At 35.7% G+C, this 16735-nt stretch overlaps 1 protein-coding gene across 2 annotated transcripts in view; it reads right to left on the bottom strand.

Annotated features, from left to right (window-relative positions):
- The window catches only part of Glrb (glycine receptor beta), a 67521-nt gene that overhangs the window by 10536 nt on the left and 40250 nt on the right, over nucleotides 1-16735 (bottom strand). For both annotated transcript variants that reach the window (XM_005076150.3, XM_040752608.1), the window contains exons 5-7: nucleotides 6231-6460; nucleotides 6043-6125; nucleotides 4318-4458 (exon numbers count right to left, since the gene is read on the bottom strand). In XM_005076150.3, the coding sequence (XP_005076207.1) occupies nucleotides 4318-4458; nucleotides 6043-6125; nucleotides 6231-6460 (454 nt within the window). The remainder of the gene's footprint in view (nucleotides 1-4317; nucleotides 4459-6042; nucleotides 6126-6230; nucleotides 6461-16735) is intronic.

Here is a 16735-nt window from a genome sequence, read left to right as displayed (position 1 = left end):
CTTCCAGCGATTGCAAGAGGCGTGTGAGCCTGGCGTTGGTGGCGCACGCCTTTAATCCCAGCACTCGGGAGGCAGAGGCAGGCGGATCTCTGTGAGTTCGAGACCAGCCTGGACTACCAAGGGAGTTCCAGGACAGCCTCCAAAGCCACAGAGAAACCCTGTCTCAAAAAAACAAAATAACAAAAACAACAAAAAAAAAGAGGCCTGTGAAGTAGGAAGACAGGACATACCTCTTCATCCCCTTCCCCTCCTGCAGCTCACAAAGTTCTACCTGGGGAAAGGACTTTCACTTCCTCTTGCTGGGACAAATGCAAAAACTGCTCTAGAATATCATTCTGGAGCTTCCAAACACCACATAGTCCCAAAATTTACTGATGAGTACTGGCAGTCTGGCATGATGATGGCTTTTGTTGTATTGAGGGAGGGAGGGAGGGAGGGAGGGAGGGAGGGAGGGAGACAGAGACAGAGACAGAGACAGAGACAGACAGACAGAGGGAGATACAGAGACAGAGAGACAGAGACAGAGAGAGATAGAGAGAGAAAGACAGAGAGAGAGGCAACAGGAATATTTTGACTTTTTTCCCTTTGAAAAGAAGACATACTTCCAAGTAGGGGATTGTTTTTCAAATGTTTTGGTCCTTTTGGTTAACAGTTCATATATAATGCTTATTACTTAATAGATTTAATTGTTTTGAGCTAGTCACTCTATATATCCCAGACTAATCTCAAAATTGTGATCCTTCTGCTTAAATGTTCTGGAATTACAAGCAGACCCTCCAGACCCAATAAAAATGCATTATTTAGATAAAAACTGGCATCTACTATTTAATAAGTGTAATATTATGTATAAATAACAAAGGTTAAAAATCTCCAGTTGTTTTTAGTTGACACTGTGCATAATTATTTTAAAATGTTGACACAAATGAACAATCCATAAGTGAAGTAATTATAGAAAGAAGAATAAGACTGTGTCACTGCCTTACAGTTACAAAGTAATATTTACCTAGTCACCATAATCGGGAATAACAAACATGTTTCACACACTAACATAATCTTCCTATATATTTGGCAGTACTCCCATAGAGTAGAATGTCTTAAATTTTGACTTAAAAATGACATTCATAATCATTTTAAGTTACATGAGAAAGCTCGTCTGCTCATGAGTTATACCCAATACTGTCTCATGGAGATTAGAAAGGTAATAACATCAATATGGAGCAAAAGCAATTAGTGGGGAGGTCTGGGAGCAAATGCTAACTGATACATCAGAAACAAGATGTGCAGCTTGCTAAGTTTAGTTTCATTAAATAAAAGCAATATAGTACATATTATTTGCAGATTTTATAAGATGAGGGAAAAATTAAAAGCGCCCGTATGAACTTCCTCCCTGATAACAAAACGTGCTTCTAGCCAACAATCATTTTCAATATTTCAAAAGTACAACCTTTCGTAAAAAGGCTCACAGTGCTTCCTAAAATGTGATTCTCAAAATACCTTGCTTTGAAACAGTGACACTTATGCAGGTAACTCTTTCATTCACCTACTACATATGAAATGAAGAACAATGTATCTGTACCTCTAAGCAAATCATATATTTGAATCTTCTCCAGATACCATATAGGCATACATACTATATTAGTATCTATATTATATATAGTAGTATATAGTTACTATAAATTGGTATAACTTAAAATAAAAGTTTACATTCCACCTCACTATGCTTAAAGATTGCTTGACTAAATACCATATGTCATGTGTTTAAAGCATAGTTTCAACATGTACTTTCATAAAGGTACTCACTAGGGGACTTCATGAGCTGTCCATGCATCCAGCCATAAAATGCATTCTGGATATTACAGTGATTTGCTTCATAAACTTTTATGAGAAACATTTCTTGATCTTTTTTGATCTTTCTCTAGTCTGTTATATTTATGAGAGGCAGGTGGGCAGTTAATTGATATAAATGTGCATTGGGAAATTTCAATTTACTCTCTATTTCCTGTGTCGATTCCCTTCATTATTCACTTAGGCACCCAACTTGACTATTTTCATTTTGGGTCCACCTATTCTTTACCTTCACTATCTGTTATTCATGGAACAGTATAATTTCAGTAAAGTTAATGCCAGGTCAGAATTTCTTTACACTACTGTGTGTGTATGTCTATATATTTTATACAAGTATGCATGTCTAGCATCATATATATTTTGAGCTAATTTTACAAAGTATCACAAATATTATCCAAACATTAATGTTTCACTTCTAATTCATATAAGTATTTATAAAGAATCTGAAACATAGTAAATGCCCCAAGTATGTTAGCTACAACCTCATGCTGTCTTCTGTAGCTAATAGGACTGTAAGGTTTCATCATGATTAATCAAATAAAAAAGAAACTCTCAAAGAACTTCACAGGACCTCTAAAGCAATCCTCTAAATCAGCAATTCTCAGCCTGTATGTTGTGAACCCTTTGGTGGTCAAACAGCCTTTTCACAGGGGTTACCTAAGACCATCAGAAAACAACCCCCCCCACACACACACTACAATTCCTAACAATAGTTACATTGCAGTTATGATGTAACAACAAAAATATTTTTATGATTTGGGGGAAACTACAACCCAAGGAACTGTATTAAAACGTCAAAGCATTAGGACGGTTAAGAACAACCTCTTTAAATTGTTTCTTTGCAGGACATGCTTTCATTTCCTTCTAAGAAATAAGAACTTTAAATTTTCTTTACTTAAATTCAATAACTATTTACTACTGTATTTATGATGTATCTTATATTTTACTCTAAGTTCTACCCATAAAAGTATATAATCTTATCAATGTATCTGATAGTCAACAACAGATGCAGACAATAACAACAAAAATTTAATTATTACCACCAAATTTCTTAGACTTGCATGCATTTATTTTAGGACTGTACAAATGCAACTTTTAATGTATTTTGCCTTGATGATATCATAATAGTTGACTTTTACATAATATGAATGCCTCCAAAAACATAAACTTAGCTCCTATCTGCTTCTGAATACATTTGTCATGACCTGCTTTCCAAAACAGAATTGCAGGCAGCTTACAAGTTGAGCTGATCATTGCTAATAATGTCACAATTAAGTTTCTGTATTGTTTAATTTTATATTGTTAAGTGAAATGTATTAATACTACCAAACCTCCTCAGTGACCTACAGCTGATAATGCAGACCCCCAGGACAGCTACCATACATTATAAGAGAAGAGTGGACTTTTACACTTTGACAGGGTCCATAAAGGTGGCTCTGTTCCATACTGGCTTAAGGTCAGAGAGTTCAAAACTACCCTTGCTCTTTCAAGGTTAAAGACCTAAGACCTAAAGGTCTAAGGTGTGACTACTGAAAGAGGTTTGATCTAAGGTATGGCTACTAGATGTCTTAATCACCAAGGTCAGATAACAAGATGTTTGATCTCAGGTGTGGTTACTAAATGTTTGGAGAATTAAGGAAGTAATTAAGTCTGTTCCTTGTATTATGATAAAGAAGTCTTTTGCCTTTTCCACAATTTTTGGTTGGGGTGTATAAGAATATTGAGCAATAAACTTAAGGTGGATCCCAGAATTCACCAGGATGCCCTCCTGACACTGCCTTCGGTTTCTAGCCTGTTTCTTTCCTTAATCCACACTCCCCTTCTCTGTTACAGAGTGGACAAGTTGGCAGAATCCAACAGATGTCCCTCAATGTGGGACACTGATAGGACTTTCTTCACATGTTCAATATAATTTAAGGACTGCAGCTAATTTGCTTTGCTTTTCAAAATTGGTTACTGTATGACACTATATAGGGAATATTCACAAAGCTTAATTATCTCACATTCTTATTGTTTCTAATGTACACAAAATTCAATGATTTTAAAGTTAACAAGACAGGTAAACTAACCCATAAATAAAAAACAAAAGATAAACACAGAGAGATTATGTTGAATTATACTAAATGCTTAGTGCCAAAGAAAGTCTTGTCAAAACATGGCAACAACTAAGAAAGCCATTACCTGGAGGAGTTTGTTTCATTACTATATTCATTATAATGTTTTATTACTATAATGAAATATCGACAACTTCTTACCAACAGAATTACATGGACCAAAACCAATCTATTCCATAATTACAAGGCCAAACATCTGAAATGAATGTGGTTGTGGAAAAGATTTTAACACGTGGTTATAAGGGTACATTTCTCACAATTAGCTTATTTTAAAGCATCTCTCCTCTATTTGTTCCTTAGTCAATATTAAAGCTAAAACAAAACATTGATTAGTTTTACCTTCTAAAATATCACTTACCAGTGCCTTTATAGTATTTTGTACAGTTGCCATATTCAATATCTTCCTTTTTAATATCAAATTGAGGTAAAGCAATTTTTTCCAACTGAACAGGATCTCCTGACTGCCAGATGAATCTCAAATCATCAGTTGTATAACCAACTGTAATAAATATATGAACATGCTAGACTGAAATATACTTATGAGTGCTTTCTTGTTATTTTAATAATTCATACTTAGCATAGAAAAGGAAAGAAAACATGACATAATGTTATGGAATGGTAATTTAAAATTTACAGCTATTGAATCTATGGTCAAGCACAAAATATCAGCACAAGAAAAACATGTCATCATTATGACGAAGTAATAGGGTTAAATAATCATCAAAATCAGATATAACCCTAGGTCATCATATATAGAAAATCTCTTCTCTGTGTCAACATTCATAACTGCTATCAATTAAATGGTGACAAAATAAAATGTAAGCTCTCTGCATGTGTCCATTTACAAGCATGCACTATATACCTAAAGGGTTTTTTTTCTTTTTTTACTTTAAACTTTGTTTTTAACTTTTATTTATTCCTTGTGGATGTCGCATCATGAATTCCAATCGCACTTTTCTACCCAATTGCCTCATATCTACCCTCTGCCCTTGTAATCTCCCACTAAAACAAAACAAAATTTAAAATAAAAAAACAAAACAAGCAAAAAAACTGAAGTAGAACAGGTATGATTGTAAATAAATCACTACAATGTTCCTTGAAGGAACTGCACCATGATTAAAAAAAGCAGTAAGACTGTACTCTAAGTGAACATCATAATAGCTTCATTAAAGTAACCAGGAGTTCATGGCCTGGATTTAGTATATGTGGTTACAACTCAGGTCTACATCCTAGAATAACCTACCACTGCATATCAACGGCCATCTGTTTCTAAAATCCTACAAGGTGTGTCAAATGAGTGTATTGAGTAAATATGGATTTATTTAATAAATATATTCTAATATATATTTATTATATGGCACTGAAACATTGCATAGACTTACAAAAATAATCTGTTAGGAAGAAAGAAATATCATGAAAAATTAGGATTGATTTCAGTGCATAACAAACAGCAAATAACCACTAAATAACATGTAATCTAATATAAACAGTATATTTTACAAAGTGGTTATTATTCATAGGAATAGCTTAATCTTTAAGCATCTGTGCTGAATATTCCTGTGATATCAGTATTCATTTTTCAAGTATTTTATAAATACAATCATCACAGAAAATGGATTAATACCTTTCATATAAAATTACAGGTTATAACATTTAATAAACCTTTTATAAACTGAAAAATACAATCATAGGAACAGAAACATGAAATTTATAAAAAATAATTTATCTGTACTTCCATAAGAAATGCCGTTAGTTGGGCTTACATGTAATTCAATGTTCTCTAATATTTTTACTATGATAATACTAACATTAGAGAAATTATTTTGTCAGAAGACCCTAATTTTGTGTGTATTTTCTGCATTACTAATCCAGATAAACCTAATCTTCAGAATAAGAAACACACCAATATCAACTGTCTTAAAGGCCAACTACAGCAGAAAGATTTGTCTTCCCCAAGATTATCTTAATTAGTATGCATGACCAAAGCATTATGGTTTTCACAGTTATATAACACAATAATAGAACATATTGTGCAGATATAATCATTGTATTTCTCAAATCATCTATGGCCTCATTTACATACAGCTCTCAAGTTGCATCTTGCAGCGTTGTGTATCCATGGGAAACAGAGTTAAGTCCAAAGGGCATGAAAGAGTAATAGACAACCTGAAGTCAGAAGCAGAGAGATTGAATCATTGGATATACATTTCTGTGTCACCCTGATTTGAAAAGGAAAATATAAACGCACAGGAATTAAGTATAAAAGGGTACCTCATGCTCACAAGGACATCTCCATCACGAAAAATGAACAGGAGGATGTTTTCTTGGGTTACATCATGAAAATTGGCACTTTTTTCATTTGCAAAGAATAAGTCAGGCTTCCACAAGCACTTGTACATTGTGGGATCTACTGTCAGCGCATCAGAGCCTCTGAAGTCGCTAGGGAGCTTGAGCCTGGGGTCGTTCCATTTCTGCCTCAAGAAAATGTTAACTCTGTAGTCCTGGAGGGAGAAAAGCACACTGCATGCTAATATACTTAGTTGCTTAAAAATGAAACAAATGCATGCATGACACGTGTATGTTTATAGCTCCTTTTAACAACAAAAGTGTTTTTACTTTTAGTAGCAAACAAATATTTTCCACTTGGCTGGGTGATAGCATTATATAAACATAAGAACTTCCAATAATTCTCCCTGCTCGCAAAGTAGGGTAAAATTAAGAATGCATAAGAAACAGGAGGAAAACATTTCTATCTGTCCTTTGTTAAATAGAGAAGCAAACAATAAAATGGGTAATGTGAGTGCATACATATGTACGATAAACTCTACATACAGCATTGTGCCTTGATACTCACTAGTAACTGGTCCCAAGACTTCATATGAGTGTCAAAATCTGTATATAAAATGGCTTACAATTTGCATATAGCCTATGCAATCCTATATACATTTAAACCATTAGTTGCAGCAGTTAAAAACTACATGAAGAGTTGTTATAAAATAAGGCTTATAGTAAAAAACAACAACAAAAGACTGTACATGTCCAGATCTAAATATTTCCAGTATAGTATTCATTTTTGGCCAAAATTCATTTGTGCAGGAATGAACACATATGAAACTCAGATTCAAAGGGCTGATATATATTCTTGTGATGTTTAAAGGAAATCTATTCATAACTGTTCACACATGTGAGTTATCATTGAGACTAGGGACTATAGTGAAGTGAGATTTGGATTTTGTGAAACTGATCAAAATGGATACAAAATTCATAATGTCACATTATACTTCATTTATGCAAATAGTGAAATATTTCAGTCAGTTATTAGTTCATGTTCAGAAACTTTAATTCCACAAAATTATAAGAACCAATTTTTTTGGCATTTAATACTAAAAATATATGAACAAAGGAACCATGTTTAATTGACTAAAGTATTTTATAATTGCCAATGAGTATGGATATCTGGTCAGAAACGGTGGTAAATACCAGAACTTGGGAGGCAGAGGCTAGTTGAAGTTTACATTGAGTTCCAGGTTCACCAGTACTATAGAGTGAGATCCTATTTCAAAGATGAGAGGAAGAAGGAGAGGAAAAGAGGTGGGGGGATAAAGTTCAGGCACAAACTGGATCATCAGTACACACTAATATTCACCATTAGTGACTTTCACTGCATCCACTATGCTCAGAGTGCGTAAGCAAGTATTCAAGGCATAAATTATGTGGAATCTCAGGGCCTTCTTTGTAGTCAATAATCTAAAGTTCCTATTTTATCCCTCCAAAGCCTTTTGGATAATGAATTGAATATAAACTTAAATTCTAAATCCAACTAAATCTAATCTAAATTCCAACTAAGGAAATAGAAAGAAGTGGTAGATCACTTTTATTAAAAACTAAAATCAACACTTCTCTAGAAGGTATAAGTATATATGATTTACATATATATAAATATTTTAAAGCATAGTTTGTAAGCATAGTTTCTAGAAAAGAGAAGAAAAGGAAATTTCCTCTTCTAATCAGCTTGTTTTTGTGCTCAGGTTCTGTTCAGTATTTGAAGAAGGGTAAGACATTGACTAACTGCACTTACCTAGCTGCAGTTCAGAAAGTACTGTGATGCCTACTCATCTCTATCAGCAACCTGCACTGGACGTTTGTAAAGACTGCAACACATTGACACATTAGGCATGCCAACTTCACATAAATGACCACTGTGTGTTCAACAAGCATACTAAAAACCACGCTGTTCAGGTCTATATGAATTAGCATGTCATTTAAAACTAAAAAAAAGATTTTAAAATTCAACATATTAATTAAGTCTTGAAAATCATATACTGGTTGTTTAGAAGTGCCTTGTCAAGTCAGCTAAGGCTTATATGAATATGTCTGCACATGTCTGAGCACTTGACCTTACTGTAGCAGGTGGAGAGAAGAGTCCTGTCATTCAGAATACAAAGACTGGCACTACAATGTGTGACATTACTAAAATACTACATTAGCACACAGATTCACATGCACATGTGAGCACATACACACACACACTTGTACTCTCTTTCTCTCTCTTACACACACACACACACACACACACAGTATACTTGCACAATATATAATTCTAATGGAGATAAGTGATTATTTACTAAAACAACTATGGCAGCTCCAAGTTCCTAGGAGACACAATGATGCTCCTGAAAAGCATTTGTGTCTGCTCCACACAGCCATTCATGATTTCCTCTTCAGCACTACTATACATCATATTAAGTCAATTTCTCATAGAATTTTGATCATTGTACTTTACCTAAGCATGGGATGGGACTCAACTTGAGATCATACTGAGAATTCAAAGATAATCCTTTTCAAATTGTTTACTGTCTCTGACATAATCTGCCCAAATCATTGACAGTATAAAGTTATATATTTAAAGATTATTTTAATCACCTTCTCAAAGTACTGTGCCTTGCCAAGGGACATCATCCCACCAATATATATTTACATTCATAAACTTAAACATGTATTTGCTGTATTGATATAGACAATGCAGTCTTAACCAGGATCTATATAAAAAAATACAACACTCCCATGTTAAGTAGATGACACTTTGTGAAACTATCCCAGATTGAGTCTTCTCTTCATTATTTAGTGATTCATTTGTTTATTGGTATACTACTGTCTCATCATTTTATAGTTCTTTAATGTGCAGAAAGCATATTTAGTGAGGGCACATTACAAAAAATGACACCTAACTGCCAGAGATTTTAACGGCTTCCTTCGCTTTACTGGAAAATAATGCTTAAGTGTCTCATTTTGTTTTGCCTTTGTCTGCAGGTGAGGGAACTGAGAGTTAACCTTGAGCCACCATCACTCACATATCCTCTCTCATATCTCTCATACCTCAGTACAATTATCATGGTGTGATACATGCACATTCCATCTGAATTCAAATATTTTCCTCTCTTTTTATTACTATTTTATACCTCAAATCATTGCCCGAAGTAAGGATGAATAAAAAACAGAGAAAATAACATTTATAGAGCACGATGTGCTTAAAGAGTCTCCATCATCATTTGTATATAGCTTCATGAACTTCCAGAGCAGATTTCTAGAGTAAGGAAGCTGTATTTTATTTTAATATTAGATTTTCCTTTTTTAAGGAGGCCAGTACATGCACATAAAGAGATAGCAGTTCTAAAAACTCATTAGCATTCTTCACACCAAAACAATTACCTTGTGGAATATGTCTGCCAATTTGTTTACTGCTAATTAATTTCATGGACACTCTATCAATATTTCATAATAACATTCAAGATAATATCTGGGAAGGATTAAAGCAATGCTAACCTTTAATTAACTTCAGCATAATTTGCATAATTACAGAATAAGCTGCCTCTAATATTTTGGGTTGAAGTTCAGGAATTTATTACAGATAGAAATTTCCACATACCACAACTGGTATTTCTGGAAGCATAGTTTTATGTTGTACCAGTTTCCAAAATTGTGTGGCTAACTTATACAAAATTAACCTTTTAAGGAATAATTGCAACAGTTTTTTGTTTCTCCCTTTTTTTCTTTAATTCTTTTCAAAAGTCTAATCAACGATTCTACACAATTCAAGGTACATTACGATGTTTGTTAGTACACTAAGTTCAAAGCATGTTTATCAGCAAACACTGGCAGAATACACAGAAAATCCCCGCAAAGCATTGGGAACCTTGAAAACCTACAATCCTTTTGTAGGGAATATGAGGTATCATGCAATGCTTGCTCTCCACGGATGACTTTTAAAAATTTACACTAATCTGAAAGCAGAGTGTGGCTAGTGACACCCAGACACTGCCTGATAGAACCTCTGTGGAATAAACTGGGATAAGTTGGAGAGCAACTGACATGGAGGTGAATGATGCAGACAGACACTCGCTCTTTCCTTATGAAAGAAAGACAGCTGTTTCTGTGGGTTTCTCCAGCCTGGTCTTGACCATTTGCTCATCACTCCTCCCTCTGCAACTGGATTCCAGGAGTTCAATTCAGCAGGAAGGGGATGGGATAGAGGGTTGGTGGGGGGCAGAGGAGGAGGAGAGGGAGAGGGAACTGGGATTGACAGGTAAAACCAGCTTGTTTCTAAATTTAAATTAAAAAGGAAAAATGAATGAATGAATAGATGAATAAATAAAAAGAAAGACAGGAAACTTTGAACAGGAGGAAAGCAAGAGCCTTAAAGCTCTGTAGCCTGCAACAGGAAGGTAGACAGAGTTCAAATGCAGAGGGTTGCAAGCACAACTTAAAACAGAGAAGTGCCTCAGAAAATTCAGTCCTGACTCTCAGAACCAGACAATTCGTAAAGTGTTGGAGGCTAGTGCAAGGACAAACTCCCATGGGAGCCACATGGAGAGCAGGAGTGACCAAAGGAAATTGAAATAAAGACTCAGAAGCATGGTCAGCATCTTCACTGAGCAGGCCTGTTCTTAGACAGGGATCTTCAGGTCTACACACAACCTAAGTAGCAGAAAAATCACTCTTCTTGATTTGATCAGAAGAAAGGCAAGAAGATTTATAAAGATCTCACTGAGTCCACAACTGAGTGGCTATAAGATAAAAGGTCCCTCTGTTCCCTGCTTGGCTGACTGTGGGACTACTCTGAGGGTGACCTGCAGATTACATTTATCTTAAATAGAAACAAAACTGAGTCAGAACTGTGCAGAATTCCACACAGTGGAAATCTCATCTGAACCACAGACTGGAGTGTGACTCAACAGCTTTTTATAAGAAGAATGAACAACGGAAAATGCTTAAATGTAACAGCATCAAAGGCATACAAATGGAAAATTTGGCATAGCCCTTTCTAGTATCTAGAGGTTGACAGATGACCATAGCTAGACCACCCACTGGCCACCCCAAGACCTGAACTGTCCAGGTGCAGCACAAACAACACAGGAAGGGTAACACCAAAAAACTTCTGTTCTTATTGGAAGACACCAACCCAAGTGCACAGATAACTAAAACAAAGAAAACATGGAAATTAGAATCTGCACTTGAGTAGTAACCAAGCAGAGGGGAGTCTGCTCTGGCTATCCACGTGAATTTACAGAGACACTGTACACCTTTGACTATGCAAGGACCACAAAATCAGCACCAGTGATCAGACAGGTAACCACAAAGATTCTATACCAACCAATAAAGTTGCTTCATAAGAAACACGCTACACCTGTGCCCAGCAAGGACCCGCATATAGACAGTAGTACCTGTACACAGAGGAGTAACCACAGAGACTGACTCTAACATCAGAACTCGAGTCCAAATGGATCAAAAATCTCAACATAAAACCAGATAAACTGAACTTGATAGAAGAGAAAGTGGATAATAGCCTTGAACTCATCAGCCCAGGAGACAACTTCCTGAACAGAACACCTTATAGCACAAGCACTAAGATCAACAATTGATTAATGAGACCTCATGAGACTGCAAAGCTCTTGTAAGACAAAGGACACCATCAATAGGACAAAGTGGCAACTGATGGAATGGGAAAAGATTTTTACCAATTCCACACCTGATAGAGGACTAATATCCAAAATATGCAGAACCTCAAAAAAAACTAGATATCAAGAAAACAAATTATCCAATTAAAAAAAAAATGGGATGCAGACCTACACAGAGTATTCCTAATAGAGGAAACTCAAATAGATGAGAAACACTTAATGATATGTTTGTCATCCTTAGTCATACGGGAAATACATATCAAAACTACTTCCAGATTCCATTTTACAGCTGTTCGAATGGCTAATTTTGACACAAGTGATGGTTCATGCTGACAAGGATGTGGTGCGTGAGGGATGTTACTCCATCGCTGCTGAGTGTGCAAATCTGTATCATCACTCTAAAAGTCAATCTGATAATTCCTCAGAAAGTTGGGACTTGACTGACCTCAAGATCCCTCTATACCACTCTTACGAACATACCAAAGGCACTCTCCATCCTGCCACAAAGACACTTGCTCACCATGTTCATTGCAGCTTCAATGGTAATAGCCAGAAACTGGAAACAACCTAGATGTCCTTCAACAGAAGAACAGATAAACAGAACGTGGTACATTTACACAACAGAGAATTACTCAGCTCTTTAAAAACAAGAGAGGAAAACTGACATCATGAAATGTGCAGGCAAATGAATGAAACTAGAAAAAAATCTTTCTAAGTGAGATAACTCAGACTCAGAAAGACAAATAAGGTATGCATTCACTTATAAGTGGATATTAGCTGTTAAGTAAATAATAATCAAGCTACAGTCCACAGACCCAGAGATGTTAGGTGAAGAAGAGTGTTCCAATTATGATTCATGGATGTCCCTAGAAAGGAGAAATAGAATAGATCTTACAGGTAGAGTGGGGGGCAGGTAGGGATGGGAGGGGAGATCAGGTATGGGGGAGATGAAGTTGAGGAAGAGAGTGTGGGGAGAGACAATCTGAATTGGGAGGTCCTTTGGGAAGGAGTTGGAAAACTAATGCAGTGAAAACTTCCTGGAATGTATGGAGGTAATCCTAGTGGGGATTCCTAGTAATCGGGATACAGTATCTCAACTAACCATCTGTTTCCAGGCAAGGCTTCCAGTAGCAGGACTGGGTTACATTCAACTGAGTTGTTGGCCAAGCGGGTACAATAGAAATTCCCCCCTAAACCCGGCTGTTGCTAAGACAAAGGGCTACTCTCTCTACACTGGCAGGGGCCCCACTGCATCCATAAAACTCATTACACCTAGAAAAGCCAAGTTGATTCCCACATTGAGTCTTCACCCCTATGTTCTAGTCTCTTTGGTGCTGGGAGTTACTCTTCAGGCTACCAAAAGAAAAACAGGGACACCAGTCCAGCCACAAAACCTTTGACCTACAATGTATCCTGCCTGCAAAATATGCTGGGGCAATGAAGGCACAGAACTTGTAAGATTAGCCAACCAATACCTGATTTGACTTAAGTCATACTCCATGAGATGGAACCTGTATCCAACATTGCTTGGGTAACCAAGAACCAGATACTAGCTAGCCCAGAGACCTAGGGTAAAACTACAAAGACTACTAGTCAAAACACGTGTCAATAAAACCATGCCTAATGGCATTATGCTATATTCATAGATCAGTGCCTTGCCCAGCCATCATAAGAGAGGCCTCTTCTAGTAGTAGATGGGAACAGGTGCAGAGACCCATAGGGAGACATAATATTCAGAGAGAGTCTAAACTGAGGTCTCTGCTAAATCCTTCCCCCAGATCACAGGAAAACCCAAAGAAGAGGAGGTGGGGAGGCTGTAAGAGTCAGAGGAGATAGAGGACACCAAGAGAACACAACCCTCTGAATCAACTAAGCAAGGCATATATAAGCTCACAGAGACTGAAGCGGCGAGCACAGGGCTTACACATGTCTGCAACAGGTCCTGAATGTATATAAGCTTAGTATTCTTATGGGACTCCAGATTCTTGTACCTTTTCTTGGGACTCTTTTTCTCCTGTTAAGTTGCCTTGCCCAGCCTGCATATGATGGTTTTGCTTTATCTTATTTTGTCATGTAAGGTTATCTCTTAGAAGCCTGTTCTTTTCTAATGAAACACATAGAGGGATGCTCTTTAAGAGCAATTATGCCCATCTTTTATAATTCTGGATTTTTCAGGCCAAAATCAGGTTCGCATGGTTCCCTGGAAAGCATTTCACCGACTAAAACTATCCTGGCTACTTTATTGTCTTTAACAGATATCCAATAAAATAATATCCCAATAAACAATTCCCCAAGCTGTCTCACTCAATGTATCATTTGTTATTATTATATTTTATTGTTTTATTTTGAGAGAACTTCAAAGACACTTTTCTATTAATTATGTAACTATATATTCCATTTCAGTACAAGCTACAGCAAGGTCATATATACTTTAAGAAAATTTTAAATTTCATTACACAATTAATAGCTTTGCTCAACACTCATTAAAAGATAAGAATTCATTAGTTGGTAACATTTGGTTAATGTTTAATGAAAAACTAAATAATTACTACTTATTGACATTTCAAATGCTCTATATTAAGACAACTATCTTTGAAATTTATTATTTGTCCTTTTTAACTGTTCACAATAATCATAATGCTATCACTTATTTTGTAATAAACAAATTTCCATCAGAAACAGACCACTTTGTTGTAAGGAATGACTTAATTGTTTATAAAGTATTTGGTCACTAATAACACTCATTGTTCATTCTAAATAACTCGCAATTATTCATTATTTGGATAATGGATGTTCTCCAAATTTTCAGTACCAATTAACACTCAAATTAAACTGTTTCTCAAAGGTAATAAAACATTTCACAATGAGACACTAAAGCCAGTTATGTTTCATTAATTATATTTTAGTAGTAAGAACTGTTTATCTTTATTTCATAAGATTATTAGGCAAACTCTTCTGTGATTCACTTTTACCTGGTTCCTATATAAGCAATCATTAACTCTTTTGCTCTCTTTGCACTGTGATAAAGAATTAAAATTAGTATGCAAGGAAATAAAAGGACCAAAATTTGCAGCATCTGGCAGCATTATAATTAAGGTTCTGTCAATAATTGCTCAGAAACATGTCCCACAATGATGCCAAATATAAACTTTATGAGGCTAGAAATTTCCCATGAGAGTGATTGGGTTATGAAAATACTAACTAAAAGCTTTTTAAAGTTTTTTAGTAAGTTATATTTAACACTATTTTACTGGCATTTACATTTTTCCAAGCCTACACCAATTGCCTATTTGTATTTGTAATTCTTTACTAAGACTACTGACATCAGACTATTAATCCCATGAGATTAGCATTTTTATCCATTCTGTAAGAACATGATACTTTATGAAATTTCTTTTTTTGTTTGTTTGTTTTTTTGATTTTTGAGACAGGGTTTCTCTGTATAGCTTTGGAGCCTATCTGGCACTTGCTCTGTAGACCACACTGGTCTCAAACTCACAGAGATCCGCCTGCCTCTGCTTCCCAAGTGCTGGGATTAAAGGCGTGCGCCACCAACTCCCAGCTACTTTATGCAATTTCTAAGCAATAGAAATGTGTTGTTCACACTTCAGAGTTTGGAAGTTAGATGAATGTCTGTTCCTCAGAGCAACTTCTTTATTTGTCCAATTCATAAGCTGGAATGGGAAAAGAAGCTCCCTCTGGTCCTCTTTGCTGGGTATGAATTTTGTGACTGAGAGCTTCGCTTTAAGTCCCTTTCAACTCCCAAAGGCCCAACATTGTAATGCTATTACACTGATGTTTATTTTATACCTATAAGTTTTGGAAGGACCCGAAGAGCAGGAAGATAGCAAGCAGAAACCTGATGGGACTGTGTTCAGAAAGTGCTCAATTTATTTCTATTAAATACAGGAAAAGATAAATGAAGCCTGTGATTTTTTTTACAAGTTCTACAGTTTAAACACGTTCCAAGTGTCCAACTTAATTTTCATCCTATGTATTGAAAGTGATGAGTTACTAGAAAGAGAAAACCAAACTTTTAAATATTCTCCTCCTTCCTAAAGCATTCAGTGCTATGACCTATGCCATTTCATCACTAATGCTAAATGATATAGTTGTGGAGAACAGGTAAAAAGGAAGTACCCATAAAAACAAAACTTACTCTTTCAACATTTTTATACTAAAAGAGTAACTTTGCCAAAGAGATACCACAATTTCAAAGATTTATCTTTAAATAGATCCCCTTCCAACTTCTTAGTAGTATTTACTTTAAAGAGATATTTTAGAACTTACTCAGTACAAATCAAGTGAGATACTTGGCACATAGAGAGTCAGACATCATTAGATAAACATCTAGCAGGACAAGGAAAAAGTTTTATTTAATCACACATTCCTCCAGCAGAATTTAAGCCTGTGGAAGTATTATTTACAAACATGCAGAAACATACATATTAGTGTGCTGTTTGCTATCATAACCATATGACCAAAAATGTGATGTGACAAAATATTATAATTTCAATATCTTAGAAAACCACAATAGCCAGGTGGAAACTCTAGCTTTCTGTTCGTTCATAGGAGTTGAGGTCATAATTCCTTCCTACTTCTTTCAGCTTCTAGTAGTTACCTGTATTTCTTAAGTCATGGCCCCTTCCACATGGCATTCCAATCCGTGTTTCCTCTATTACACTTCTGATTAATGCCTCTTATCTCCATGTCTCTTTCATTACGTCTCTCATGGGTTCCAGTGGACCATTACAGCGAACCTACCCACTCGTTTGCTTAAGATCAATGATATTTAACAGTATCTGCAACAACTCCTTTTCA

This window comes from Mesocricetus auratus, unplaced genomic scaffold (assembly GCF_017639785.1).
Source record: "Mesocricetus auratus isolate SY011 unplaced genomic scaffold, BCM_Maur_2.0 Super-Scaffold_100009, whole genome shotgun sequence".
Lineage (NCBI taxonomy): Eukaryota > Metazoa > Chordata > Mammalia > Rodentia > Cricetidae > Mesocricetus > Mesocricetus auratus.
The sequence above is the reverse complement of the archived record's forward strand: the minus strand, read 5'-3'. Positions and strand labels throughout refer to the sequence as shown.